The sequence below is a fragment of the Halichoeres trimaculatus genome, unplaced genomic scaffold, assembly GCF_033239565.1.
Source record: "Halichoeres trimaculatus isolate MK-OKI-2021-1 unplaced genomic scaffold, fHalTri1.1 fHalTri1_scaffold_21, whole genome shotgun sequence".
NCBI classification, from domain to species: domain Eukaryota; kingdom Metazoa; phylum Chordata; class Actinopteri; order Labriformes; family Labridae; genus Halichoeres; species Halichoeres trimaculatus.
This window is the reverse complement of record NW_027437199.1, coordinates 14,422,604-14,449,506: the sequence shown is the minus strand read 5'-3', so window position 1 is coordinate 14,449,506 and position 26,903 is coordinate 14,422,604. Positions and strand designations below refer to the sequence as shown.

Below are 26,903 nucleotides of genomic sequence, written 5' to 3'. Positions count from 1 at the left end.
CAGTGTAGCATCATGCTATTTACAGACATGGCAAACGGATCTAACATCAGACACCAATGCCAAATTGGAAGAGCTTCACCTGCTTTGAGCAGACAGGATCTGGGAGACAGAGATGGAGCATGACTGAAGAAGCTCAGTCCTGGACCCTGTGGAGGTGGAGGCTGGCTGAACTGGACAATGATGGACGAGCTGTCATCATCTATTTTCTTATGGACCTTTTTGCACTTTCTATACACTTTCTTACTTTTGTTTTCTTGATTGCTGCTGTGACTTCAATTTTGTTGTACTTGTTACAATGAAAATAAAGTACTATTCTTTTCTATTCTATTATTTACGTTTTTCAAAATGTTTTTGATTTTAAATTTTTCTATTTTTTTTAAAATTTATTTATTCATTTTTTTAGGGCAACCAATGCTTATGCACATTACAGTATTTATATAAACAGTATAAAAGTGTGTTATCACCCAACTCTGGATTACGGACTTTCACGGCAGCGCGACCTCATCACCCACGTGAAGCAGCCACGCCCACAACCGCTGGTAAAGTGCTGCTACATCACGCACACCCACACCACCAGAGACTGATATGGGGATCCGGTGGTGAGCTTACTTTGGTGACTTGCTTGAAAATAAAACCGCCTGCATACAACTACAGTGGGTGGGTTTAACGACACTGTTGGTAGTAGTTCCCTTCATACGCTGAAGCGACGCGTTATGAGAACTGTGAGCACCGCGAAGGGAGAGGATGCTCGAGCATGAGGGAGCAGCAGACATGCGACTGGTCCGGCGGATCAACACAGGCATGAAGATCCAAGCTGGGGGCGAGCACATGGGCTGCTGCAGGGTGGGAGAAGGTCAGGAGAGCCAAGTCATCTGCCTCCAATGTCAGGACGAGGGAGTGCGGGTCTGTCCGGGAAGTCCGCGAAGTCCTCGCCGTGCCATCGCGACGCGCCTCTCCTCTGGATCTGCAGGTAAAGGCATTCTGCAACTGAAGAATATGAAGTTAGTCAAATGTGGCAGACATTAACACAAGTAATCCCAATTTACTATTGAAGCTTCTTCCCAAATACTCTAATTTTATTGTTGAGAGTGATTTGAAATGTGGTTATTTGACTCCTATGTGCTCCAACACACTGACTAGAAAACACATTTTCATCTTCCCATGAGTAGAAAAAGTAGTGACAAAGTGGAAGCAAAACCATCAATCCAGTGAAGCACTTCAGTGAGGAGTTTTTCAATCCTGGATGCAGCAAATTAAAAAAAAAAAGAGCTGACCCATACAGCTGATTTATCTCTGGATCACTTTGCAAATGAGTGTAAACATTTATAGAGCTTGGTCTCATGATAAATTATGTATCTTTCTAAAAGCAGAGGCTGATATAGTTTTCTTGACTTTTTACAACTTTATTAGTAAATGATAGCTGAAGCTTTATCTGCAATAAAGAAGCAAATGTGAATGTTCATGCTGAGTGGACTCCCAGTCAGTGATGAATGTGCTGCAGTTGCTCTTCTGTACGAAGGCTGTAGCTGTAAGATTAGTGAATCAAGAAATTAGAGTCTCTACAAAAGTCCTCAAAGGGAATGCACGCATTTTATTCAGCTCTGAGAGGGAAGCTAAGCTGTTCGGTGGTTCCTTCAAGTGGTGAATGCAGTGTCAAAATAAGTTATTCCCTCTGCAGAGGCAGAGTAATGACTTCACCTCTGGGTCTCTTGATGGCGTGGAGTTCTCAATTAAGCCCCCAGTTTCTGCTGTCAAAGGTTATCTTCATTAATTCACAGCAAAGCCTTTGTAATGTCAAGCTGTTTTTTATTCAACCCAGCTACTTTAAAATATTTTGTGCAGGATATGAACAATGCATTTTTCACGTTGGCAGTGGCAGAAACTGTAAATCTTTCCATGTGCAACTGCGACTGACTGAAACAGATTTCCTCACAGTTTTCACCTTGCGTATGTAACAATACACTTTATACATGAATGCAACTCTGTTTATTTGAGTGCTGTTGTTAAATGTTCAGTTTGTAGTATTACGGTACACAACTGTACAGACATAGTAGAAATGGGATGTGATATTGGTTGGCTTGTTTGAATTCTTGCATAATCACCTGAAAAACCTGGAGTCACCTAAGAATAAAAATTGTTGTTCTGCTTTTTTTCAAATGAACCTTTTATCTCTACATAAAGCTGCCAACTTGCTACAGCATGTTTCTACAGCAACACAGAATGGACAAACTACTAAGAGCCATACATGGGTTCAGTGGGGGCCATGCAGAATTTAAGGACGAGGAATAGATGTACCAAACAGATGCTATGTTCCTGTGTGTAGGTTATTCTTATTAAAAAATACACAAACACAGTAGAATCATACACACAGATCTCCAGTGGTTACTTCTTAAAGGGGCTGTGAGGAAATTTTAAGTGATCTTGAAAAAAGCCTCCCTTCTAGATACACACCTGATTGTAATACACACTTTAAAATGAGATTATCAGAAACAATATTACATGTTAGAGGTTATTTCAAAATGCTGCTTCTTAGCTTCCTGATCGGGTCAAGCAGGACTGGATTAATTTACGACAAGTATAAATCTCTATGAGACACCACACTGGCTAACGAACTTTAGTAGTGAGAAGAGTGTTTTTCGCTGCTAAAAATGATTTATGTGGTTGATTGTGTAGTGTTGGTGGACACAGGAGCCTAATTGTCTGACAGGAAAAGGACAGAAGAGCAGAAGAAAGCTGAACGGGAGAGTGATACAGCCTGAGCTAAAGGCTAATTAGCCTTTAGCTCAGGCTGTATCACTCTATAACACAGGGGCTAAACTGTTTGTGATAATGTTCATTCCAACCCACAGTCAGCAGTTATTCTGCAGTGGTTTGTTCAAACTTGAGAGTCTATCAATAAAATGAAGAGTGAGGTTACGTTAGCTCTGATTGGTAGATGACTGGCAGGACATAGCTAACCAGGATTTACTGACGTTACACATTATGGACACGTCCTAGAGTTTTGGGGCTGCCAGCTGCGTTAAATATAAACAGCTACTAAACGTCATACAAACTGACAGTGTTTAATTGTTTTCATGTTAGTATGCAGATACGTCAGAGCACTGGGCTGCCGATAGCACAACATATAGCCGTCTACTGCTACAATGCCTTACTTTGGTGCATTGTATCCAGTGAAAAGTTGTATTGAACAAAGAAAATTTGTTTCTATCTGATCTCCATTTGATTCCAAAACAAACACTCAACTCACTAAAAGTCATTTGCAACAATGTGTGTGTGAGACTCCAGGCAAACAGATCCTCCTCACAGCATCTTTAAAGGCTGATAAAGATAATGCATGTCCAAAGTTGTAATTTAAAATATGAGGTTATAAAAGAAAAAAATGTATAAGTTGCTGCAATTCAGATGCAGACTACGACACATCCAGACTGTAGATCATAAATATCCTTTTGCAGGATTTATGGCATTAATTCCTTGATTTTTTTATTTCAATATTAAAGCCTTCCAGAGTTATTGGCTCTCTGTGATAGAAACCCTAGTGTTGTGACTTGTATTCACTTTGTTCTGCCACAGTGAATGACTCCATTCCCGCTCTCGATAAATTGGTAGACTGAAGCACTAAAGCTGCCAGACTCATGGATTTTATTCCCTTAATTTTGCCAAGGTCAAGTGCTTTTTCTCCTATGTGACTCAATGTGTGGAGCAGGGCACAAACACTGCAAGATTAGGAGTTTTATTTCTGTAACACACACAGTGTCCTGACATTTCTCAGTCCACCAAGAACAGAACCAGGTAGAAGGGCTGTGTGGACACTCTTAAACCCTGCACACATGAGAAATAAAGTTTGTCTTAAATACACATACACATAGTAAAAGTGACTCAAACTAGGACTGGACTCAGGCTGCATGATTAACTGATACCATATATTTGATCTCTGCAGACCGTGAGCCCAGCAGTAGCAGCTACAATGTCTCTTCAGGAACTTTCTACAGCTGCGTCAGTAGGATCACCATTGGTAAGTGATTTTTGTTCCTGGCAGAAGAACGATTTTCATCATCGTTTTATTGACTTTACCTTTGTGAACAATAAAAAATCATCACTGAAGAACACCATATGCCTGCACTTAAAGCCATTCTTATAAAAAACAGAAAGCACAAGCAAACAAGAAGACTGTGGCTGATGCAATTGTGTACTCTGCATTGCAGAGTTGTGTGAAAAGTGTTTTCATGTTACATCAGAACCCCTGAGAGATAACTGACCATTTCACCAAGATACACTCTGTGAATTCAGCACGAGCAGCTTGTTCTTCTCCTCCTCTAGGAAATCATCACCTGGACTCTGAATTGCTTGAAACATCTTGTTGGAGTGCTTATGGGTAGCTCATACAAAACAAAATCAAACCAGTATGAGATATTGAGACCTTCATAGATTTGACTGCATCCTATAGTGTGGTGCTGTGTTAACAGTACGCCATCAGGAAGCCCGAGGGAGAGACTTAAATGTTGTTTTTGCAAAGCTGTGTGAAAATTGAAGATTTCCCTTGTAACTTTGTTTTGATGTCAGGGGTTATTGACAGGAAACGGCGCATTGTTGATGAAGTAATCTAAAATTATTTGCCTTCCTGTCAGAAAAAGTGCAAGCTGCTGCCATTTGCAATATCCCAACCTTGTCTGTAGACATGATTTCAATGACTATTGAGGCTCCGGTTGGAGAATTGAAATTTAAGTTGAATGCTTTGACGAAAGGGACTCAAGGTTCAGCTCAGGCAGTGCTGCATGCAGGTGTTCCTCTCTTCGCCCTGGGCTAAATAAAAAAAGCTTATGAAGTGCTGAGGGAGGGCTTTAGACCACTGGGACTCACCCTCTTGGTTTTACAAAGGGAAAGATCTATAGTGCTGCTCCGCACTCTGACAGAAAGAGTTAGTGTGCTGCTGTGATTTAAAAGCCCTGGCCTTTGTTATGGAGGAAAACTCTCGTCAGCATCATTGTCTGTTCTTTAAAGTTCTAATCGATTATAATCTTCCACTTATTCCTGCCTCGTCTTCTGTATAATTCACTAGGTATGTACCTAATAGACAGAGCTGAGCTTAGTCCTGAGGCAGGGGTTTAGAGAGGACCCACATGGGGTAAAATCAAGAAAAGCAATCTTAAACCTCTTCTGCAGTAATGCAGCTCCAATTTATTGAAAGTCTGTGAAAGTTGAGTAATGGACACTCTGAAGGGCATTATCCCAATTTTCCAATTGACTTCATTAAAAACATTATAAATAATGAGCACCACATGTTTTCATGTATTTTTGGTGAAAATGTATAGAAAGTAGGGGTGGGAGAACAAATCCGACATTAAGGTATCAGGACTTTTTGTTTTTTCAAATTCAGATTCTTTACTTCAGTGTTTGTTTATGAACTGAATAGGAAAAAAAAGGTACCACTTTTTCCAGCAGAAGGTGAAATGTTTCTCTCTGACTCACATGACTTGCATTTTATGGGAAAACATGGCTCCTGATATAAAGTGTGTGGGCATTATCATCATCATCTGACTTTTTTCACATGGTCAGGTGTTAAAAAAGGAAACTAAAAATCGCAAAATACATTTAAGAATGGCAATTTCAATTGAATCGGCACTAGGGCTGGACAATTATTCGATTTAAAACTGACATCGCAATTTAAAAGAATACAATTTTCAAATCGCAAAGGCTGTAATTGGGAAAAAAAAAGTTTGATGTACACAGACCTGGAGGGACTATACTAACTTATACTCTTTCTTCATTAAAACCAGCAAAAGTCAAAATGCTGTTTTTTTCTGGCAAAAAAACCCCTGTGAGCTACAAAGATCCATCCAGTAGAATGATTGTGGCTGGCAGAGCCACACCCCTTGTATACTTCTTTCTGTATGGTTTGTTACTCTTACTGACAACTGGAGGTCAGTAATATTTCAGAGTTCCTTTTTCTTTTTCAATTAAGAAGTGCAAAAAAGACTTGTTTAAACGTTAGCAGTATCTTTTGTTGTGTTGGTCATACTATAGAATGACTTGAAACTTGTGTTCAGTGAACAATGCAGCAAATAAGCATCCCCCTAAAAATCATATGCTAAATTGCCATCGCAATCGCATTTTTGGTAAAAAAAAAAAAAAGCGCAATTAGATTATTTTCCAAAATTGTTCAGCCGTAATCGGCACCCCCAAAAATTGTAATATATCATACCACAACACATAGGTCTAGGTCTGAAGAACTCTAAAACAAGTTATCAGAAGATGTGAAAGAGTTCAGATTAGTGGGTGTGGGTGAGAAATACACATGTGCTGTGTGCAAACAGTGCTCAAAACTATTTCTGACTGCTGATTGATGACAATAGCATCCACATACGATACTATCAATTTATTATTATCTATATGAGACTAATTCAAAATTCCCTTAACTACTCTGTCAACTCTGTCTTCAGTTGCACCTCCAATTTGCCTTGCATGATTTTTTTTTTTTTTTTTTTTTTTTTACATCTCACACATTCTTTTTTTCAGTTTTCTGTTCATCCAGAGAGGGCTCAGGTGCCGAGTTAATTTACATATTATTTGCATATTACAATGGAGGCGTGGACATGCAGGGGGTGCTGAATTCCACACTGATTGATGAACAAAGGAAATGTGCTTGGATCCTGATATCAGGTATTGACTTAATACAAACTCAGAAAGTTGTATCAGATATTGAAATAAAGGTTTGTCCTATTCTCAGAGACATAGACAATCGCTCACACTCCGGCAACCCACCTCTCCTTCACTGAAAATGTCTGCTTCACAACAGCAAACATTTGATCTGCTGTGGACTGAGATGACCTGAGTTAAGCTAAATCTGTACTTTGGCAGATAGGCGTGCAGAAACATCAATATACATGCTCCACTAGCCTACCTGCATTCCTTCCTACGAACCCAAGGTGGATCACGCCTGCCTGAGAGCTTGTTTTTGCTGCATCTGTGTTCAGTTAGAGATGCTGGAGTGGTGTCATCCATCTTTATCTGCAGGAAATGGGACATAGAATAGTACATGCAAAATTATGTCATGTGTTACTCTACTTTGTCACCAAGTCTACTTTGAAACATTCATCCTGCTAAGTTTCTCCGCTTCATCTCCATGGTTTTCACAGAAAGGGTCCAAACTTGTCATTGCATAATGCAGAGTACGACCTAGATACCTGCACCTGCATCTGTGGTGTCAGGAAGTGGAGGTGCTACATATCTGGGCCTTCCTCTCCTCAGAGAGCTACGCGGACACTTTTTTCTGATGACTGCGACATACATAATGCTTAGAATACAATATGTTCAGAAAGGCTGCGCACACCTTGCGTTTTGGAGGTCGTTCGGATATATGCCAGGTGTGGATTACCTCCACTGCCCCTTCCGCTTCTCCAGGTGACTTTCATGGGATGTTTAAGGTCGCTGGCACATCTTCAAGCAAGAGCCTTAATGTGATGGCTGTCCCAGCTCTTGAGCACCAACACAAATACATCATTGTACAGCGAGTTACACTGACAAAAGAAAAACCTTCAGATTATTTTGTTTCAGAGTCTTCTGTATTGCACTCATGTCCTGGTATCAATATGTGGGTAAGCTGATCTGATTCTTTAGCCTTTAAAGTCAAAACTGCAGTCTTTGCTTACAAAAAGTACAATACTGAGGATTACATCTGCAGGTTTTGATGTGTTTCTCGACCACTTTTGTTTGCAAATGTTTATGAACGAAAGCCACCCTTTACTTACAACTTTTATGATGCAGACAGAATTTCTTGGTTGTACTCGACAGAATCCCCACTGGGAACCCTTTGTGTGCTCTAGCTGTTGCAACTGCTGATTCAAGCAAAGATTCTATAGGAGGCTATAAAGCAGCTGAGGAGTTTATCAGGATTTATACTTCAGCCTCGTACTGTATGGAGGGGAAGCTCAAAGGTGCTGCTGTTAATCAGGCTGAACTTGTTTAGTGGGATTTGTTATTCACAAGAAAACCATGCAGAGTGAGAGCAGTGTGCTGCTCAACTCTACCTGCCCCTGTTCTTTTAGGCAGGCAGGTCACTTGACATCACAGGAAGCATGCACACAAAAACCAGCTGGTGAGTTTGTTGTGCACCAAAGTAAGTCGATAAAATGGTAAAATGACATCAAGTATAAGATACATCTCTTAACAGTGAGCCAGGGATGGATATTTATTTTCAAAGATTTAAGAAGTTGAAAAAAATAGATAGTAAGAGTAATGCTTAACATTGGCACAAAGTTGTGTCAATAAACCAGAAATCCTTTGAAGCCAAAGATGAGCACACAAGACTGCAGCCTATGAGACCTTGGTCATGATAATTGAGGCAGAAATACATATTTTAGGATTGTTACTTAGCATAGTTAATTGTTTGATAGTATACTGTAGTTAGCTTGATCATGAAATCTGTTTTAATTTTTACATTCACTTATATTTACTGTCCATATTGAGTCCTAGTGTTGTTTGGTTACAACCCTAGACTGTAAAAAAAAATGGACGTCCGCTTGCTCGGCTTGAAGTGAGGTCTCCACAAAAACTGCTCCCCCTGGTGGCTGGCTGCAGTATAGGTTAAAAAATCAGCTTTCCAGCCATTCCAGATGGGCTGTGGTCACAATTTAAAAAATGTATACACCTGGTAGAAATGTTTCTCACGTCCGACTGTTGTGGTGATTTGAAGATATCATTTGGCTGCCTTGTATCCAAGTTTTTTTTTCTGAAAAGTTTTGTTTTCATTAGTTATAAGAGATTAAAAATGAGCTTTGACGGAACGTGTAATGATGATTGACAGCTTTCAGGGATTGTAAAATATGTCGGGAGGTAGAGTCAAGAAGTGATTAGACTCTCGAAAGAAAAAAAAAAGATTGGTTTTGTCACCCGGCTCCACTAAGATTCTCCCATAAACCCTCATCGTCTCTACTGCGCAGACTCTGGCAGTAGAGGCTGTGCCTGTGACGGGGGTATTTTGGCTTCAAACCGTACAATGATAAATGGCAGAGCCACGCTGTCCACTCTATATACAGTCTATGGTTACAACCTTGGTAATCAACTGTCTTTTTCATCAACTATGCAAAGTATAAACTTGATTTAGAGTATCAGAAATTAATGGAAGGGCCTTGAGAGGAAAAAAGTCAAGGGTTACAGAAGAGCTTCGTTGGTTCAGCAGTCTGCCTGTCCTAAAAATAGATTAAAAAAGAAAAGCAGCAGAGCAGAAAGACTGCTCTTTGTTTGCAATTAAAGTGAGACACTTAGATTAACGCCAACTGTCAACAGGACCTGAATCATCAAAAATAAACTTGATTATCGTTTTTTTTAAGCCACCAGCTCCTCTACAGACCTACTTTAATTAAAGTGACATCAAGTGCGTATAGTTTAAATTATCTTTCATTAATGAAATCAGACCCAATGTTTCTCTGCTTTGAACAAGTCTGGAACAAAAACAGGTTTAAGTGAATAATGCTTTTCATCTTAATGTGTTTCAACAGAAATATTCTTCTTTAGAGGCTGAATCTGAAATAAAAGGATAGATGCTGATTGGTCAAGTATCTCCTCCCATCTGTAAACACTGCTTACAACTGCACATCTGCCAGAAGAAAATTGTGTGATGACAGTTAAAGGTGGATGCTTTTTATGATTTTGGAAGTTTCTACCACTAGAGGGCAGCAGCAGTAAGGATAAAACTGTGATACTTTAACTGTATAATTAGACTCAGGACCATTTCAGACCTGCTCTGCCACTCTGCTACAGAGTGAGCCCAGATTAAAGTGACTTCCTCAGCTGGGTAAAGCACCCTACTCCAAGGTAGAAGAAAGGAACAGATACAGATTAAAGTTTGAAGAAAAATTTCCCTCAAGTTCAGGGAAAAAAGATTTAAATAACTATTTACCCACAAAGTAACAAGTTTACATAAAAATACTGAACTACTAAACAGTTAAGGCTCGGTTGGGCCTTGCCCCCAGGCTAACAGTGATGTGCTGAACAGCTGTGCATCTGATATTTGTTTAACAAACAATTGGGTAGCTGGTATCAGGGCCTTGGACAGTGTATTGTAGACATGTCCTTTTTAGCTGGAAATGTCAATGTTTTGAAAGGTGGTCTTGTCGCTTCTGGCACTTGGGTAACTGCATGGTTTGAACACTTCTGCATCTGCTTTATCACTGATGCTTGCCACTTGGGTTCACCCCTCTGTGAGCATTTTTATAAAGTCAGTCTAAACTCTAAAATGTGCATCTTTATATGATTTGGGACTATGGTGCAAAAGTTTAATATATGAAAATGGTTGGACGAAAAAGTAAACAAGCAAAAGTTGAAGATATACTCCCAGTCATCTGTTTTTTTCTCTGATTTTGTTCTGACTCTTTCTGCAGGGTTTGACCTCGGAGGTCAAGTGGCCATTGGGTTCTCCCACTGGAAGAGTCCTTTCCCAGGCAGTAACCAGAACCTTCCAAGTCCAGATTGCGTTCACTCTGAGGTCTCGGCAGTCCAGCCTCTCAGCGAGCACCTGGAGCCAGTGTCCTGCCCAGCCTCGCTGTCCATCAGCCCGCTGCCCACCTTCAGTGCCAGTCAGGAGACTCTTTGTGACAGCAGCACCAGTACGTACAGTGAAGAACACACTGACAAATACACAGTAAAAACTGTTTAAGAGAGTCCTCTTTGATGGAATGTACCAGCAGAGCTTTCAACTCTTGATATATTTAAAATAAGTGCGAAAAGCAAAGACATTTTTATTCTGTAGACTGTTTTTTTGTTGTCTTTGTCTCTGCTTGATGACAAACCTTATTTCACAGGGTGATGCTGCCACACCATCACACTTCAAATAATGCTGCAATTTGTGTTTTGCAATACACCAGCTTGAAGTCACCCTAGCACACAGGCCCTATCCAGATTAGCAAAACGTGGCACACCGATTCTTGAAGTAGGCACCTCGGGTACCAGAAGCTCCAAACTAGAGTCACCAACTGCAGAATTAGTTGAGTGGCATTGCTGTTGAGGTGATGTGGCAAATTTTTCATGGGTGCAACCCACACATACTCAGGCCTGAAACTTATCCCACAAATACATGTTCCTTACAAATGTAGCAACTTGTAGACAGGAAACAAACAGGCTTTCCAGTGGTATAAGATTTATTGCCAAGATGTTTTATTCCAACATAAAAAAAATGTAACAAACACCAAAAAAGTACCTTTTGTGCAGCGTTTATAAATGGATCTGTAGAGAAAATCTGGGTCTGCAGCTGATTTCCATACCTGTATTATTTCTTCAGCTAGTTTACTTTGCTTGTTACACTGTTTTTCTTACTAATTCCTCCATCTGGAACCCAAAGTCATCTTCATCACATAAGATTTAGAGAACACGGTCTTTAAGACCATAGATGCACTAACTAAAATTATTTTTGTACAAATTTAAAAAACATTTTTTATTAAACCTTTTTTCATAAGATGTAAAGTTTCCTTTATGAGTTAAAAAAGACTGAATGATAAAAGCATTTAAGTCAAACTGCACAATTAGGCCATTTGTAGAGATAATTTTTATAATAAAATACTCTTTTCCATCCAAAGCAATATGTAGGCCACACACTGGTATTTGCTGCAAACAGTTGGAGCCAAGTGAAGCACATCAGAGGTCATCAGGGATTTATGCGCTGACAGACCAACATCTGTCAACAGGACAACTACAGGCCTCTACAGATACCCAGCCAATGAGAGTGTTTATTCTCATCAACTAAAAAGAAAGTGTCAGATAGTCAACACACAGCAATCACTCTCCACAAAACTAGAGATGGTATGTTAGGATAAGTAGTGTTGAAACTCATACTGCCTATCAATCTGAATTTTTTAATAGTGCAAACATGAGAAGCTGTTAAAAAGATTTAACCTTTAACAAAACTTATCAAATTGTTCACGATGTAGAACTACTACACTGAAAATTTGAGGTACAGTTTGATTTTGTAATTTTGTTATGAAGTGATTTAGTTTTAAACTGAACTCTCAGAAATTCCGTAATGCCAGTTGACGTTGACGTTCCATTACTCAACATGAGGATTGTGTCATTATTTGAAAGAATTAAAGATAAGTAAGAGCTGCACGGTGGCGCAACGGTTAGCGCTGCAGCCTCACAGCAAGAAGGTCACTGGTTTGATTCCCAGCTCGGCTGGTGGGCCTTTCTGTGTTCGGGGAGTTTGCGTGTTCTCCCCGTGCATGCGTGGGTTCTCTCCGGGTACTCCGGCTTCCTCCCACAGTCCAGAAACATGCTCATTAGGATAATTGATCACTCTAAATTGTCCCTAGGTGTGAGTGTGTGCATGAATGGTTGTCTGTCTATGTGTCAGCCCTGTGATTGGCTGGCAACCAGTCCAGGGTGTACCCCGCCTCTTGACCAATAACAGCTGGGATAGGCTCCAGCCACCTGCGACCCTGAATAAGATAAGCGGTTAAGAAAATGAATGAATGAAAAATATGTAAATGTATTGTGAGTATATCTCCAACACAAACAGGAATTACAGTTTGACTTTAAACCTCAGAAGTGGATAAGTGAGGAATTGCACTTATGGGTAGTTAGTACAGCATTACCCACCATACATGCATGGTTGTTGTAAACACAGAAAAATAGAACTGAGTTCAATCGATCTGTCTGATGGATCATCTCTTTGTCACTGATATCCAATCTAGCTGTTTTAGTCTGTATCAGATTGATGCCAGATACCAGTATCTTATTGGTGCATTGAATTGTGAAAGATTATTAGTATGTGAATAAAAACAGTCATTGTGATTTTTGTAATCTGTTGCAATTGTACAATTGAAATTGATATTAATATCTGTCTATAGTAACAACAAAACGGCCCTTTTATTGGCTGAACATTTACCCATTTTGTTTTTGTAGCTTTGACTGTTTAAGTCTCAAAACAGCTAAGAATCACATTTTCCAGCTGAGGCTTTTTTTATGAATAACTTATACCGAAGCTGAGCTAAGTTATGGCACAGTCACTTCAGGGTCAGTCATATTTTGCATTTATATGACCATAAAATATTTTTATCCTTTAATATCTACGTTTTGATGCATATGTGTGTTTGTGTGTGTATGTGTATGTGTGTGTGTGTTCATGCCCTTCTGTCTCCATCAGAGGATCAAGCTGATACAGCCACCAGTGCCAACTGTCAGTGTTTTGGACTACAGCATCCTGACACAGACAGCCCCTATTTTCTGATTGGCTGCTGTCAGAGCAGCTCGACCTCTGATTGGCTGCCAGAAGAAGGCTGATTAAGAATGTCGATGAGCGGCATGCACCACCTCTCCTCCGTCTTCCTCTCTCTCTGCCTTGCTCATCCACTCACTGTAAACATCCTGCTCATGCTGGTGTGGTTTTTTTTCTCCACGAGAGAAGGTCCTTGTCAGCTTGTGTGAGCGTTTTCCCGCTGCTCGGTCGTAGCACTCTTGTTATGACTGATCAGTCTGTGTGAGTGTGTGTGATTCAGTGTGTGTTGCGTATAAAGCTGTGTTTGGACTACAAATGCAGCGATGATGAGGAGTAAAAAGGGGGATGCTGCTGACCCTCCTGGGAGGTCGTGTTTGTTTGTTTTTCTCAGCACGGTCATTAGCAGGCTGGGGTGACTTCTGTGTGTTCATGTGTGTGCGTATGGGGGGAATTATCCTGGCTGTTTTTGCGTCTGCTGCAGCTGCTTGGAATCCTCCCCCCTTCCCCACACCTTCCTCTTTCCCACTCAGGGGTGAAGCAGCCTCTCTTCCTCGCTCCACCTCGGCACGGTGAGTGTTAGCAAGTTGTCTTGAAGCAAAGACAGCTTGTTCTCAACTGAGTGGTTGTTTCTTTTTTTGGTGCAGTGCTCACGCTCATGTGTTTTACATGTCCTCTTTATGCTTCATCTCTCACAAAGTGGCCATGCAAGCATTTGACCTTCACACATACACACAGACACACACATCTCCCTCTCTTCTCTCTACAGCTGCCCCCTTTCTCCTGATTGATATTATTTTCACACACTGTACTTCTTCATCTTCCATCCAGGATGCTTCAGTAAGACACAGAAATGGGTCATGCTGCTGCAAGGACTAATCTTGTAATTGTGTGTGTGTGTGATTTTCATGAGCCAGTGCAGGTGTAAAATCTCTATTTACCATAGGGAAAACATGCACCCCCCTTCCCCACTCTGTAATCCATGATGGTTACAAGAACCATTGCTCTGCAGAAGTGACTGCCCCCTGATCCCCTCCGCAAAACATCACACACACCATCTCTTGTTCTTTTTTATCCTGTAAAAAGTCAGCCTGCTAACCTAAAGAGCAAAAAAGATGTGCTGCCTTTTTGCATAAATACGGTAAAATAAGTTGTTGATGTCTGTAATACAAAATCATGCCTTCAGTACAAATTGATTATCCACCAGTTGCCACTTTATTGTATTTCTGCATCAACTTATACATCTTGAGATGTGTTTGGACCAAAAGCAGGGTGAATTTTTACACTTCCCAAGTCAATACAAAGACTGACATGATAAGAAAACACTGATCATAAAATCTGATTAATGAGTGGAATTATTATTTTTTATCTGAACGCATCAACTCAATGTTAGCAAAAAGTCCTAATGAGGGTTGGGCACTCATTCCAATTCTTTAAAAAAAAAAAAACTTGAATACAGTTTTTATTGATTCCTAAATCTGACTTCAAAGCTTTTAGAGGATAGATAGATAGATAGATAGATAGATAGATAGATAGATAGATAGATAGATAGATAGATAGATAGATAGATAGATAGATAGATAGATAGATAGATAGATAGATAGATAGATAGATATCAGGCATCGACTACTGCAACTCCCTCCTAGTAGGCCTCCTTGCGTGTACATTCAAACCGATGCAGATGATCCATAATGCAGCAGCACGTCTGGTCTTTAACCAGCCCAAAACAGCACAAGTCACCCAGCTGTTAATCTCTCTTCACTGGGTTCCAGCTCTTCGCTTTAAAGCTCTTCCTCTGGCTTACAAAACATTGACAAAACAGCTCCTGCCTACCTGGGGTCCCTCTTCCAGGTCTAGAATCCTTCTCACCACTACACTCTGCTTGTGAAAGACGCCTGGTGCTCCCTGCCCAGCGCGGCTCCAAATCACTAGCCAGACTCTTCTCCTCTGTTATGCCCAAATGGTGGAATGAATCACCTAACTATACGAGTCCCTTACTACTTTTAAGAGATGTCTGAAGACTCATCTGTTCAGGGAACACTTGAGCACTGAATCTTACCCTTCTCCTCTTTGTCCTCAGGGGTGGAATGAATCAGTAGGTCCAAGACTCAGCTCTTATAATTTTTTAAATTTTTTAGCACTACTACTGAATGTTGGCAGCACCTGCAGCTTGTAGCACTGTTGTCGCACTAACTAGGTTTCCTTCTGTCTAAATTCTTGCTTGTGTTGTATGTCGCTTTGGACAAAAGCGTCTGCTAAATGAAACTGTAGAACTGTAGAACTGTAGAACTGTATAGATAGATAGATTTGTGGTGGGGTGTTTTAATAAAAAGGAAATTGCAGCACATTAAAGACAGAGCATTCCCTCAAATTCGTACCATGTCTTAGTAAATACCATGACAAACATGCCTCCTCCCTTGAGGAAGTATATTATCAGTATCATTTTTAGCAAACATTAAATTACTTCGGATCATTTTTGCTTTCCACTATGAGGTTATACCAACGCAGCAGATCCTGATAGATAAAAACTTAACATGGAGTGTTTGAGCCTTGTTTAAGCCATGTCATGATTGAAGAACATTCTCAGAGAAACTCTGTAACTGCTCTACACTCCTCCATCGATGACCAGAGAATGATGTCTACTGTTCTCTCTCTCTTTAAACAGGATAACTGATGTTATGGATGAATTTTCCGAAGCTGATTTTTTAATTATTTTGGGCAGATTGTTGCTACTGTATTATTTGCCTTTTCCTAGTTTTGTTATCAGACTTTCTGCATAAAGCTCACCTGTCATGGAGATTTTATTGCTAGTAAAAACATTATACTTTGACAAAGATAGAGAGGGCGATGATGCTCTACACGTCAATCATCAAACTTACTTCTTGTATGACAAAGCCTTTCATTGACTGTTCATCTGTGGACAGCGCAGCGCTTTCCGCAGCATGCCTCGCTCTCACATGACTGCATAGTCATCAACGACTTGTGGTATGCTATCCTAACCTAGCACAGTTTGCACTGCACCTCCTTTTAAAGGAGTTCTTGTACTTCCCAATATGTTTTTGTCCGTGTCCTCGTTCTTGTTTTGGCTGTGAATCCTCCAACCTGTTTATTCTTGGTCTGGCTCTGTTCATTATGCCAGTTTGTTGCCGTTAAATATGATCTTGTTTGGAAATGGTTTGTTTTACTTTGACAGTCACTGAATGCTTTCTGTGATTTCTGTGCACAGCTTTCTGTCCTGCTCGCCCTGTTTTAGGATTTGGGCTGGTTGAAAGCATCACGACTTCAAATCTGGAGAGGACGACTGAAGCTTATTTTTGGACAGATAGTTCTTTGCTTTTGTTGTTGTTGTTGTTGTTTTTTTGAATGACACTCTTTGAAGGGAATTTGTTGGCCCGTGTCAGTCTGCTGCAATGAAATGTAAAATGTCAGCAACATTTCAAAACTAGGATAAGCCTGTTTCCAGTAGCTTACATTACTCCTGCTAAAGTTAGCTGTTTGTTAGCTCCCACCTATGCTAACAACTTGAAGTCATTTCATTCAATGTAGTCTGTTGACATTTCCAGAATCCATGGTGCCTTGTTTCCCTCTTAATTATACTCAAGTCTTAGAGGAATTCAGAGTAAATGAAAATTTAACGTAAAAAATCTTACAAAACACTTTGTATGAACTGTGACTGAAATCCGAGTGGATCTATCTGTTACTCCTCAACTTGTGTGATAGCAGCCCTTCAGGACCGCGTGACTAAGCTGGGGCTCCAGTTACTGATGTACCAGAGGGTTGTTAAAGTTTGATGGATATATTGTTTGACTTACCTTTGACTGTCTCAGTGCAGCAGCTTTATAGAGGCTAATGTGGGGTGTATCAGTCCTCTGTGAGGCAAAGTGTGTTACACTTCTTTCCTGTTAATGAGAGGGGATTTTGTACAATGTGGGAATGCACAAGAGTGACGAGGTGAATATGAGGTCATTGATCAGAGTCGATATAGTGTACATGGATATGTAATGGTTATTTAGTAAAACTCAAAATAAACTTTTATCCTTCTATAGAAGACACAAAATTGGCTGTTCCTTAACATTGGATAGGTTAAGGGACCACTGCAAGTAGAGTGTCTGATCATAATTTTGCTATAAATTATACTAAAGCAACACAGAGGCAATAGTTAGAGTTTATCTTCTTAACCTGCTTTAAATCCCACCTCCCTTACAGAACGTTTCAAGTCAGTACAAGTAAATGTTCATCAAAGCACTACAGAAAAGAATTGTGCCAACCCCAGGGTTCAATTTTAGGTCCACTTTCTTTTGGCTGTATACAGGGCCTGTCATATATATTCACCCTTCAATGTTTTATCCTTTTATTGCTTTTATCAATCAATCTTGGTCAATAAAATTTGGCTTTTTTCTATTTATTTATTTATTTCTTACAAAAAATGCATTGGAAAAAACTTTAATATTAAAGTGAAAACAGATTTCTAAAAAAGTCATCTCAATGAAAAGAAAATATATCATGAAAAATGGTTGTTTGCACAATCTTTGTGCACAAATCTAAGACTTAACAGAACATGTAGGATAGCGTGTCAATACAACATTTAATTTGCAATCAGACAAAAAAAAATATATACTCATTTTAGAGTTTTTACTGTGCATTGTCTCTGTCTCAGCTTATCTTTCTGACCGATGACTCTCCTGAACGGTAGATAAAACTTAGTGTAGAGAAATATTTATAACAGTTTTAAATCTGTCCCCTTTCTATTTGCCGCAGCCACAGGCTCTGATGTTGTAAAGCATCAACAGCTGATTAAGGGCTGAGACACTTCCCCAACCTCTATCTCTGTTCCCGGTACTGCGGCTCAGCAGAAAAATAAGCTGAGTCACCTCTCCTGTCACAAAAAAACTCAGCACGTAAACCTCGTAGACAGCCGCCCACCTCTACCAAAGTCCCCAGAGGACGGAGAGTAAGAGACACAGACCTTCTCAGAGAGAGTTGGTTTTAGCTGTTTTGCCCTGTTTCTACAATTTTTACTTTGAAGACCCCTTTTTTTTTTTTTTTTTTTTACAATAGACTCAATAAACTCAATTTTTAATAGACTCAACCAGCTTTTGTGTTCCAGAGACAGGCTCTACTTTTCCAAAAATAGTCTTCTTAATGTAGATTACGGTCAACGAGAAGTTTTTATAAGTTTCTATTGTTCGTTCTTTCCACAATATCTGCTTATTTCTGTTTTATAGCTCCTTCCTTTATCTTTTTTGTGTATCTTTCTTTTTCTTTCTATAGAAAGAAAATTCCTCTCAGGTTCTGTTACCCTGGTATTAGCATAAGGAGACATATGGAGCTTACTACTCTTTGCATGTCCTGTAACTGTTGGTGGCCTTGCTACTGTTAGATGTAGCTGATGCATTCTAAACAGAGTGTAGTATTATTGTTGGATAGTATTTTAGGTAAATTTGCTCGTCTGTTGAAATAAATGCACCTAATTAATAAACGTGTGATGGATGTGCATTAGGCAAATATTTTATGGACACATGCACACAAATTGATCATTTGTGTGCATGTGTGATACACTGATTGGTATCAATGCCCTGTATGGCTACTTTTGGAGGATCGGATGGTATCGGATTTTGTAACGTGATCAGGATCCAGTTTTCACATGTTTTCCGTCACACTCTACGGCTGCTGTAAATCAAACCACGTTGCAAACATGTCCCCTGTGTGGGACTACTTCTCTTTGGAAAGCAATGATAGTAAAACGGTGTTTGCAACATTTTTAAAGTGAGTGTTTTCAAGGAGGTACCAACAGGGCTCACTTTGATACAACAAATATGATTCATCATTTACAACAATATCACTCAACATTTTAGGGGATTTATCAGAGAAAGGGATCAGTATTGGATCAGTATTGGCAAAACACATTATGATAAAATCGTGTTGGATCAGAAGTCAAAAATTCTGCATCGGGACATCCCTAGTTTAAAGGCTCAATTTGTGTGTAAATCTCTTCAAAACTGTGTAACATTTGTCTCTAAAAAAAATGTGCGTGCCAGTGAATCCACAATTGCACCTATGAAAATTCACAAGCAAAAGTATGGATTTAAAAAGGAAAAGTCATGATAAATGCACACACTAATTTATAAATTTTAAATCTTGGATGTAATTGTTTATCTGAAAAACACAGGTAAATGAATTTGAGCCAAATCTCTCCCCATATTAGTAAGGGTTAGAAACAACTTTCCTTTTGATGTGTTTGCCTTTTAATGTGAAAAAAAAGTTTACTTGTTCTGTTTCTTGTATTTGGACATTATTCCTATTCCAACAAACTTGTCAAGTAAATTTGTATATGTATATTTGTACTTTTTACTCTTTACAAACAATTTAAGCATTTTTTTTCTTGTAATTTCTTGTAATGAAACAATTTTCTGGATTTGTCATATAAATGCTGCTTATATTGAGTTTGATAGGATTTTCTTCTTTACTAAAAACAAGACATAGAAAATTTTTGGATGTCAGATCTCACAATGTGCAGATATGAATACATCACTTAATCAAAACCCATGCAGAACTACACAAAGCACTCTACTTTCTTTGGGAAAGGATTTCAGAGAGTAAAATAAATGCTGACTCCAAAGCAAAAGAAGTGAGTAAATAGAGCATAATAGAAATGCAGTGGAGTAAAAGTCAAACGTCTGTTAAAATCATACTGAAGTAACACACAGATACTTAAATAATGTTAAACAGTTAAATAAATTTACTTTGTTACTGTCCACCACTGGGTTAGTACCAATCAGAGAGCTATCATCACAAGAAGCAAAAATAAATGCAATACTGAATGAAATAAATGTCATGTGTCTCTAACAGGTGTGAGTTTATCTCTACATGGGTTTGAGCCCCAACCGCAGACCTCCCACCGACGCAGAGTCCCGCTGCAGCCCTCAGGCTACCAGGCAGCGGACAGACCCCTGGCCTTCTCCTGTGAGAGGGAGGCCGACACCATGGAGGAATCCTCAGCTGAAGTCCCGGACTCCAGCACTCAAGAGGATGTGCCTCCCCTCGGTGAGAAGTCTCACCACAAAGCTTTCTGTACAGCCCACAAACCTTCCTCAAAGATAGCTACAGGCTTATAGAGGGAGTAGTTGTGATATCATGTGACAGTCATGCTTGAGTACGGCACGGCTTGCATGGTCAGTGTTTAGTTAAATGCTGATGTTCTTTTTTTTTTTTTTAATGTGCATACATCAGCAGACTTGTGACCATATGACAATTGCTTCCATTTGACTGTTGTATTATTATCAGCTGTAAAGGACGTGAATGTGCTGCTTGAGAGAGTGCGGTCAGAGGGCACCAGCAGCCTGTCCAGAGATGATGATGACGACTCCACGCTGCTCAACCCGGGAACCCACAGCAGCATACTTGATGAAAACACAAAGTCTGATTCTGGCCTCCCAGAGGTGAGTAGTACAGTTAGCTTTCTGGGCTTCCCTTTTATCTAAACTGAGGGGGTAGACTATTTCTCTCACTGCCAGTTCTTACCTGACTTCTTACCTGTTTGTTTCAGGCCAGGAGTAAGTCAAGTGGCCTTTGCTTCAGTGATGGAAAGAGGCGTATTGACTACATCCTGGTATACAGGAAGTCCAGCCCATTGTCAGAGAAGAGGGAGGTGTTTGAGCGAAACATCCGCGCAGAGGGCTTACACATGGAGAAGGAGGTAAACGAGGAACCATCAAATCAATTCCTTACTAAAAAAACACAGGTTTTAGCATTAATTATAAACCATAAAGCAACTTTTTAGTAAGTAAGTAAGTCTTGATCATTGTGTGTTTTTTTAAAATGCAATTATGACAGGATTTTTGTAGTGTTGCACTTTTCCTGTTATTTTACTCAGGCTGCTGAGAAGCCAACAAGCTATAGAGAAGCTTAAAGATGTGTTGTCTTATATTTCAGTTAGCATCAAGTTTAAAAGAAAGATTATGCATTTTTCAAAATCAAGAGCAAGGATGTGATTGAGTTACAGTAATTATGTGGCAGCCCAACAAGCATGTACCAGAACACATAAGGTTAACTTGCTAACTTTAGATCTTCACCTGCCCCTACTAGAAACTAGAAAAACACTCAGAGAGTGCAGACCTCTGCCAAGCATATTGTGATTGTTACGCAACATTTTAGTCCTACTTTAATGTTATACTCCCTTTCAGCAGACTGTCTGCTACAATTTGGTGTTAGTTGCAGGTTTGTACGATAATTTGTTACCTGACACTGTTGAAAATTATGATGACCCAGTACATATTCCATAATCTGGATCTTAGTATCCAGAATAGTGCCAGGATCTGGATCGTGCTTTTACATCTGTCAGAAATTATGATGACCTTGTCTTGTATTGTTTTGCAAAGCAATCTGACCATTAATGGTGGTGTTATATACACATATGTTGAAAACGGCCCTATCTCACAATGATAAAGAATCCTTTAAAATAGTCCTGGATCCAGACGGTGATCCAAATCACCTCCAAAATGTAATCATTTCTTCCTTATCACATTTTGGACATTTCCTGAAAATTTCATCATGATCCATTACTTTCTAAATTCTGTTGTTCACAAACAAACAGACAAACTCTACCAAACATATAACCTCCTTGGCGGAGATAACAATGAGTTTTTCTCTGTCAGAAGTTCCACTGGGGGGACTACCCACCCAGGAAATAGAGAAGTTATTTTACCCCCTGACCAAAAGTCAGACTTAGATGGAAGGAAGCATGGTCCTATTTAAGGAAGCAGTTGTTATATAAGAGTTGTTATTATTAGAAAAGAAAGATGGATCTTTTTCTGCTCAGAGAGATTAAAAAGCCTCACTGTCATTACCTCTGCAAACCTGCAGCTGTATTTGCACTGTGTCACTCAGCATACATCAATGTGTGGAGCAGTAACTCAGTCTTGTGCGATTATATATGCAATTTCAATGAAAAGTATGCAGAGTGTTTCAAACGCTCTTCACTTTTGTTTCTGGTTGTATAGAGTGTGATGGCTGACTGCTGTTATGTTCCTTTTTGAAATGCCCTTGGGCCAAGTTTTTCTCTTTCTCTTTCTACTTCTCGTACAGCAAACACATCTCTTAAAAGACTATAGATGTGGCTGTTGAGTGAGTCTTAACATATGCTTGTGCGTTTCAGTCTGCACTGTATGGTGATGCAGAGGCATCCAGGTCGACATTATGCGAATCCTGCTGGGGAAGACAATACTTTTGTCCTTTAATCGCCCACTTAGGTTTGTTTGTTGCATGAAGTCATTGAGTTATTTTTAGTCTGTTTTCTGTGAGCTCCTGACTCATGTACCTTTAGATCCACTCCCACTGTGTCAAACAAAACAGATGAGGGAAAGAACAGGAACCTGCACATAGAACAATGACTTCTTATAAGATGTATAGAGCTCGCTCAGTCCACTAGAATAATTCCTCAACAGCTGTGACATTATATTCTGGACTTAGATGAATTTAGTGCTGCTGATGTGTTTGTACCCACATAATTGTACTGTTTTATATGCTCTCCTTTTTCACTTAAAAGCTCCGTGAAGGGTTATGAAACAGACTAAAATTAAACTTGATATCCTCTGTGATCTAAAACAGTAAATAAGACCTTCAGCAGCAACACTGACTATTCTGTATTCTAATGTTAAATGCTTTAAACTGCTGTTAAGGGGGGGATGTCAGACCAGGTGATTGACAGCTCACTGAACAAATAACCTGTCAACAGCAAACATTCTCAGTTGGCAATAGGGCTGAATGACAAACTTTCACATCTTGATGCCAAATATCTTGGTACCAGTACGATACAGTATGACTATGGGTTTAGTTGAATTTAAGTCATTTTTAGAAAAAACTTCAATACAAAAAATGTGGAAAGTGCAGTTTTGTTGATTAGAACTCACTGTCAGTCATCAGCATTAACATAATGTCGCCAACAATCAGGCAAGGCAAGCATGGAAAATCTGAATTGTTGATATCATTTATTTTGTGATATTAATATCTTGAATATTCTTAACGTTATGGAGATACGACAACACTGTATCTTGCAGCCCTAGCTTAAAAAGATGGTAAAAGGAAGGAGAAGGAAATTGTGTGTCAGAAAAAAAAGTTACATACACAGGGCAGAGTCTGAAAAGTGAAAAGAAATACTAGTGTGTCCACAGAGGGCGCCAAAACCAATTCAAACAAAGTTCCTCAAAGAAGGTGTGAATTGATGACATTTGTGTGTGTTTGTGTGTGTGTGTTTTTTTTTTAACAGGCTTCAGTCACAAACAGCGATGTGATTTTTCTGAAGCTGCACGCATCATGGGACGTCCTTTGTCGCTACGCCGAGCTCATGAACATTCGTATGCCTTTTAGGTGAGACGTAAAACTAAGTCTTTGGTCTTTATCAGACAGTACTTACTTCCAATTTCTCTTTGCATTTATTAGTGTGTTGTTGTGCTTCTTTTGATACTAATGAATCAGACTACTGGTTATATGATTTTAATGTCTGCATGTCAAGGCACCATACATCAACCCACAAATCGGCATTTACTAAGACGTTCCCCTCTGGTGTTATAAGCTATCAAGGACTCAAAGTAGCTCTCTTTAAAGATGTGGTATTTTGATGTCCTGTGTTTGTAAAGTAGCAATGCTGGATTTTCATGCTTAACGTGCAGATTTTCAATATTCATATGTTGAAGTCATTGTTTAGGGATCTCCTGGCTGGTTTGTGACACACAAGAGTTTGGCCTCAAACACCAAGGAAGTGGGATCCTGAAAGAGACAGTAGCTAAAGCAAAGGGCTTCAGACAGAGACTGAACTAAAGGTTTTCTGCAACACCAATGTCAGGAAAATGATTTTTTTTATTTTTAAAGCTGTAAATCATGTGAGGCCACCACAGAAGAACTAGAGTGATGGTGTAAAGTCTTAAAGGTCCCATATTATGTTACTTGTCTGCATTTTAATATGGATCATTGATGTCTTCATGAAATGGTAGTAACATGTTTTGGTCCAAAAAGCCAATAAATCAAGCACAGCAGCATTGTTTCCAGGCTCTCACAGCCCCTCTGTTCAGAACGCTCTGATTTAGTGGGCGTGACCTTCATATGTAAATGAGCCACCGCTGATACCGCCCCGCTCTTCCACGTCACTGAGAGCGGCACCACGAGGTCCGAGTGCACAATGTTCAGAAAACAGCAAAGCTCGTTTACTGTAACATTACAGGCCAATACAACAGGCTAACTGCAGCTAAAGTTAGCATCCTGAAGCTGACACAAAGACAGGGGGGACACTGAGGAAAAGCTCTTATGTCTGCTCCACAGCACACAGCATTTAAAATACTCACATTTCGAGGGTCAGAGGTTTGTTGGCGGATGGTTGGTAATGTGCCTGGATTCAGGACCAGTCTATTTGCTAGCCCTCTGTTGTACTGTCCAAAGTTGGAAAGCAGTCAGCCGTGAAGTGACTAGCACACACATGCACAGTTTTACTCAGTGTAGCTGGCACATTTCCTTGATAAATGAACTGGAGCCACTTGGTCTTGTCTCCTTCCGAGATGGGAAGCTTGTGCATGGAACTATGTGGCTGTTAACAGCCAAAAACAGAGCAGTGATGGCAGCAGGGAGGGGAGTAGGCAGGGAGGGGGTTCAGGGGTACCTGCTGAGGTGGGCCAATCAGGTCAGACTTGCTCCTGATTAGTCAAAAAAGGGAATCAATGACATCGGCAAATCCCCCAAATCCAAACAGCTTGTTTTAAGTCAGGATTTTACCTTCACAAGCACTACTAAGTACAGGTTTTGTCATTAAATGTCACATTTTGTGGGCTGGGAGGAAAGCCAAAGACCAACAAATTTCACTAAAAGACTTAATAAAGTGATTTTTGCATAATATGGGACCTTTAAAAAGCACCATATCCCGTCATTAATTTTATCCATGTATCATCTGCAGCTTTACTCTTAGTAAAGTATGAATCAAGCAGCGGAACGAAAACTTGAAGCACCAATGCCAGAGCAGAGAACTTGACTAACTTGAAGTGTTTGTTATTTCACCAAGTTTTTATTATCATGACATGTTTTTTTTTTTCAAACTTCATTCAGGAGGAAGATTTTCTACAAGAACCGACGGCACAAGTTCATGAGCAGGTGAGGGTCTAAGTGGGGAACATTTGATGACCAGCTTCACTGTCTTCTTGCAGATGTAACATTAAACTTTACTTTCAGGATGGAAAAGCGCATCAACAAATTTCGTGGCTGGCTTCCTCGCAAACCCATGAAGTTTGACAGTGACACTCTGCCCGACCTGGAGGAGAACGAGAGCTTTACTGCCCCTTTCAGTCGCTCCCGGATCCATCAGTGAGTCGTGCTTCAAAAGCTCATATTTCAGGAGTGAATGAAACGTTATCTTACAACACCAGGCATTTTTTCCATTACCACTTTCACACTTTTGCCACTTAAAAATGTCTTTGTTTTTACAGATAATTTGACATTCACACTAACACACACAGACTCATACACATATTGGGCTACACACAGACAATCAGTCACAGCAGAAAGGTTTGTAATAACTGCTTCATTTCACTGCAGTTTCATCATCCACAACAAAGACACGTTTTTCAACAATGCCACAAGGAGCCGCATTGTCCACCACATCCTCCAGCGGGTCAAATATGAGGAGGGTAAAAATAAGATGGGTGAGTTATTTCCTGGGTAAACTTCTCTGAGGATAACTTGAAAACATGAAAAGTGGCTCGGAAAGGTTGTCCAGCAAGGACAGGTGCAATTGTGAGGTTATTAGAGATTAGGCCTGCCTTTTGAGTCTAGTCATTACATAAGATTTTTTTTTCCTTAAATACTGGAATCCATGTGTGCGCCAAGCTTTAAAAACAGATTTTTTTCAAGTTAAAAACACGTTTACAGCGTGCTTCAAAAAACAATTCCAGTCTCATTCCTCTATTGGCACACACTGTATGAAGCTATTACACTTGCTTGTTTTGCAAATGTTTGGACATGGCTGACTTGACTGAGAGGCAGGTACCTTTCACATTTGAAACAATACGGTACCAATGCCCGGTGCCTGGCAATCGGTACAGGTACTCAACTTTTTCAACCCAATTTTTGGTACTTTTTTGTGTTTATGTGGTAAAAAATATCAATTTGTTTCATAATAAAGTGTATATTTTTTTAATTTAACATAGCTATTCTTTAATATGTAATCTTGCAATGCTGTGTTCATGTACAGTATGGAAAATTGCCTACTCTCCCACTCCCTCACAGTCACAAGGATGCATTTAGGTACCTAAATATGGTACATTTTGATTTTACATGAATCTGTACCTGGTACTTTTGACAGAATTCAGTCAGTACCTATAAAAGTACCTAATTCAGTACCCATCCCTAGTAACGTTTGTAGTAGCAGTCTGCAAAGAGGAAAAAGATGTAAGAATGTCACTTTACCCATTCTATCTCCAGCCAGGTTAAGTTGATAATTTCCAGTATGGCCTTCCATCAACAAGGGGCTTCAAAAGTCTGTATCAGAAGTGGATGGGTGATGTCACAGACACTAAAACCATTAATTATACAGTCTGTTCCCCACCAGATGTTAGCAACATGCTAACATCACTGTCAGGCAGTAGTAGCAAAAAGTCTTACAGTACAAATTCCAGTACTTGCACGTCTACTGTTTCTTAGAAGCAGTTCTTTCCTTTCCTTCATCAGT

At 39.7% G+C, this 26,903-nt stretch overlaps 1 protein-coding gene across 1 annotated transcript in view; it reads left to right on the top strand.

Annotated features, from left to right (window-relative positions):
* Positions 1-536: 536 nt before the first annotated feature.
* LOC141810575 (anoctamin-4-like) overlaps positions 537-26,903 on the top strand; it is a 42,746-nt gene continuing 16,379 nt past the window's right edge. Inside the window, exons 1-10 of the mRNA XM_074698257.1 lie at positions 537-970; positions 3,938-4,012; positions 10,377-10,601; positions 20,048-20,242; positions 20,483-20,637; positions 20,745-20,894; positions 23,463-23,563; positions 25,286-25,330; positions 25,409-25,540; positions 25,772-25,878. Of these exons, the coding sequence (XP_074554358.1) occupies positions 745-970; positions 3,938-4,012; positions 10,377-10,601; positions 20,048-20,242; positions 20,483-20,637; positions 20,745-20,894; positions 23,463-23,563; positions 25,286-25,330; positions 25,409-25,540; positions 25,772-25,878 (1,411 nt within the window). The 5' untranslated portion in view covers positions 537-744. The remainder of the gene's footprint in view (positions 971-3,937; positions 4,013-10,376; positions 10,602-20,047; positions 20,243-20,482; positions 20,638-20,744; positions 20,895-23,462; positions 23,564-25,285; positions 25,331-25,408; positions 25,541-25,771; positions 25,879-26,903) is intronic.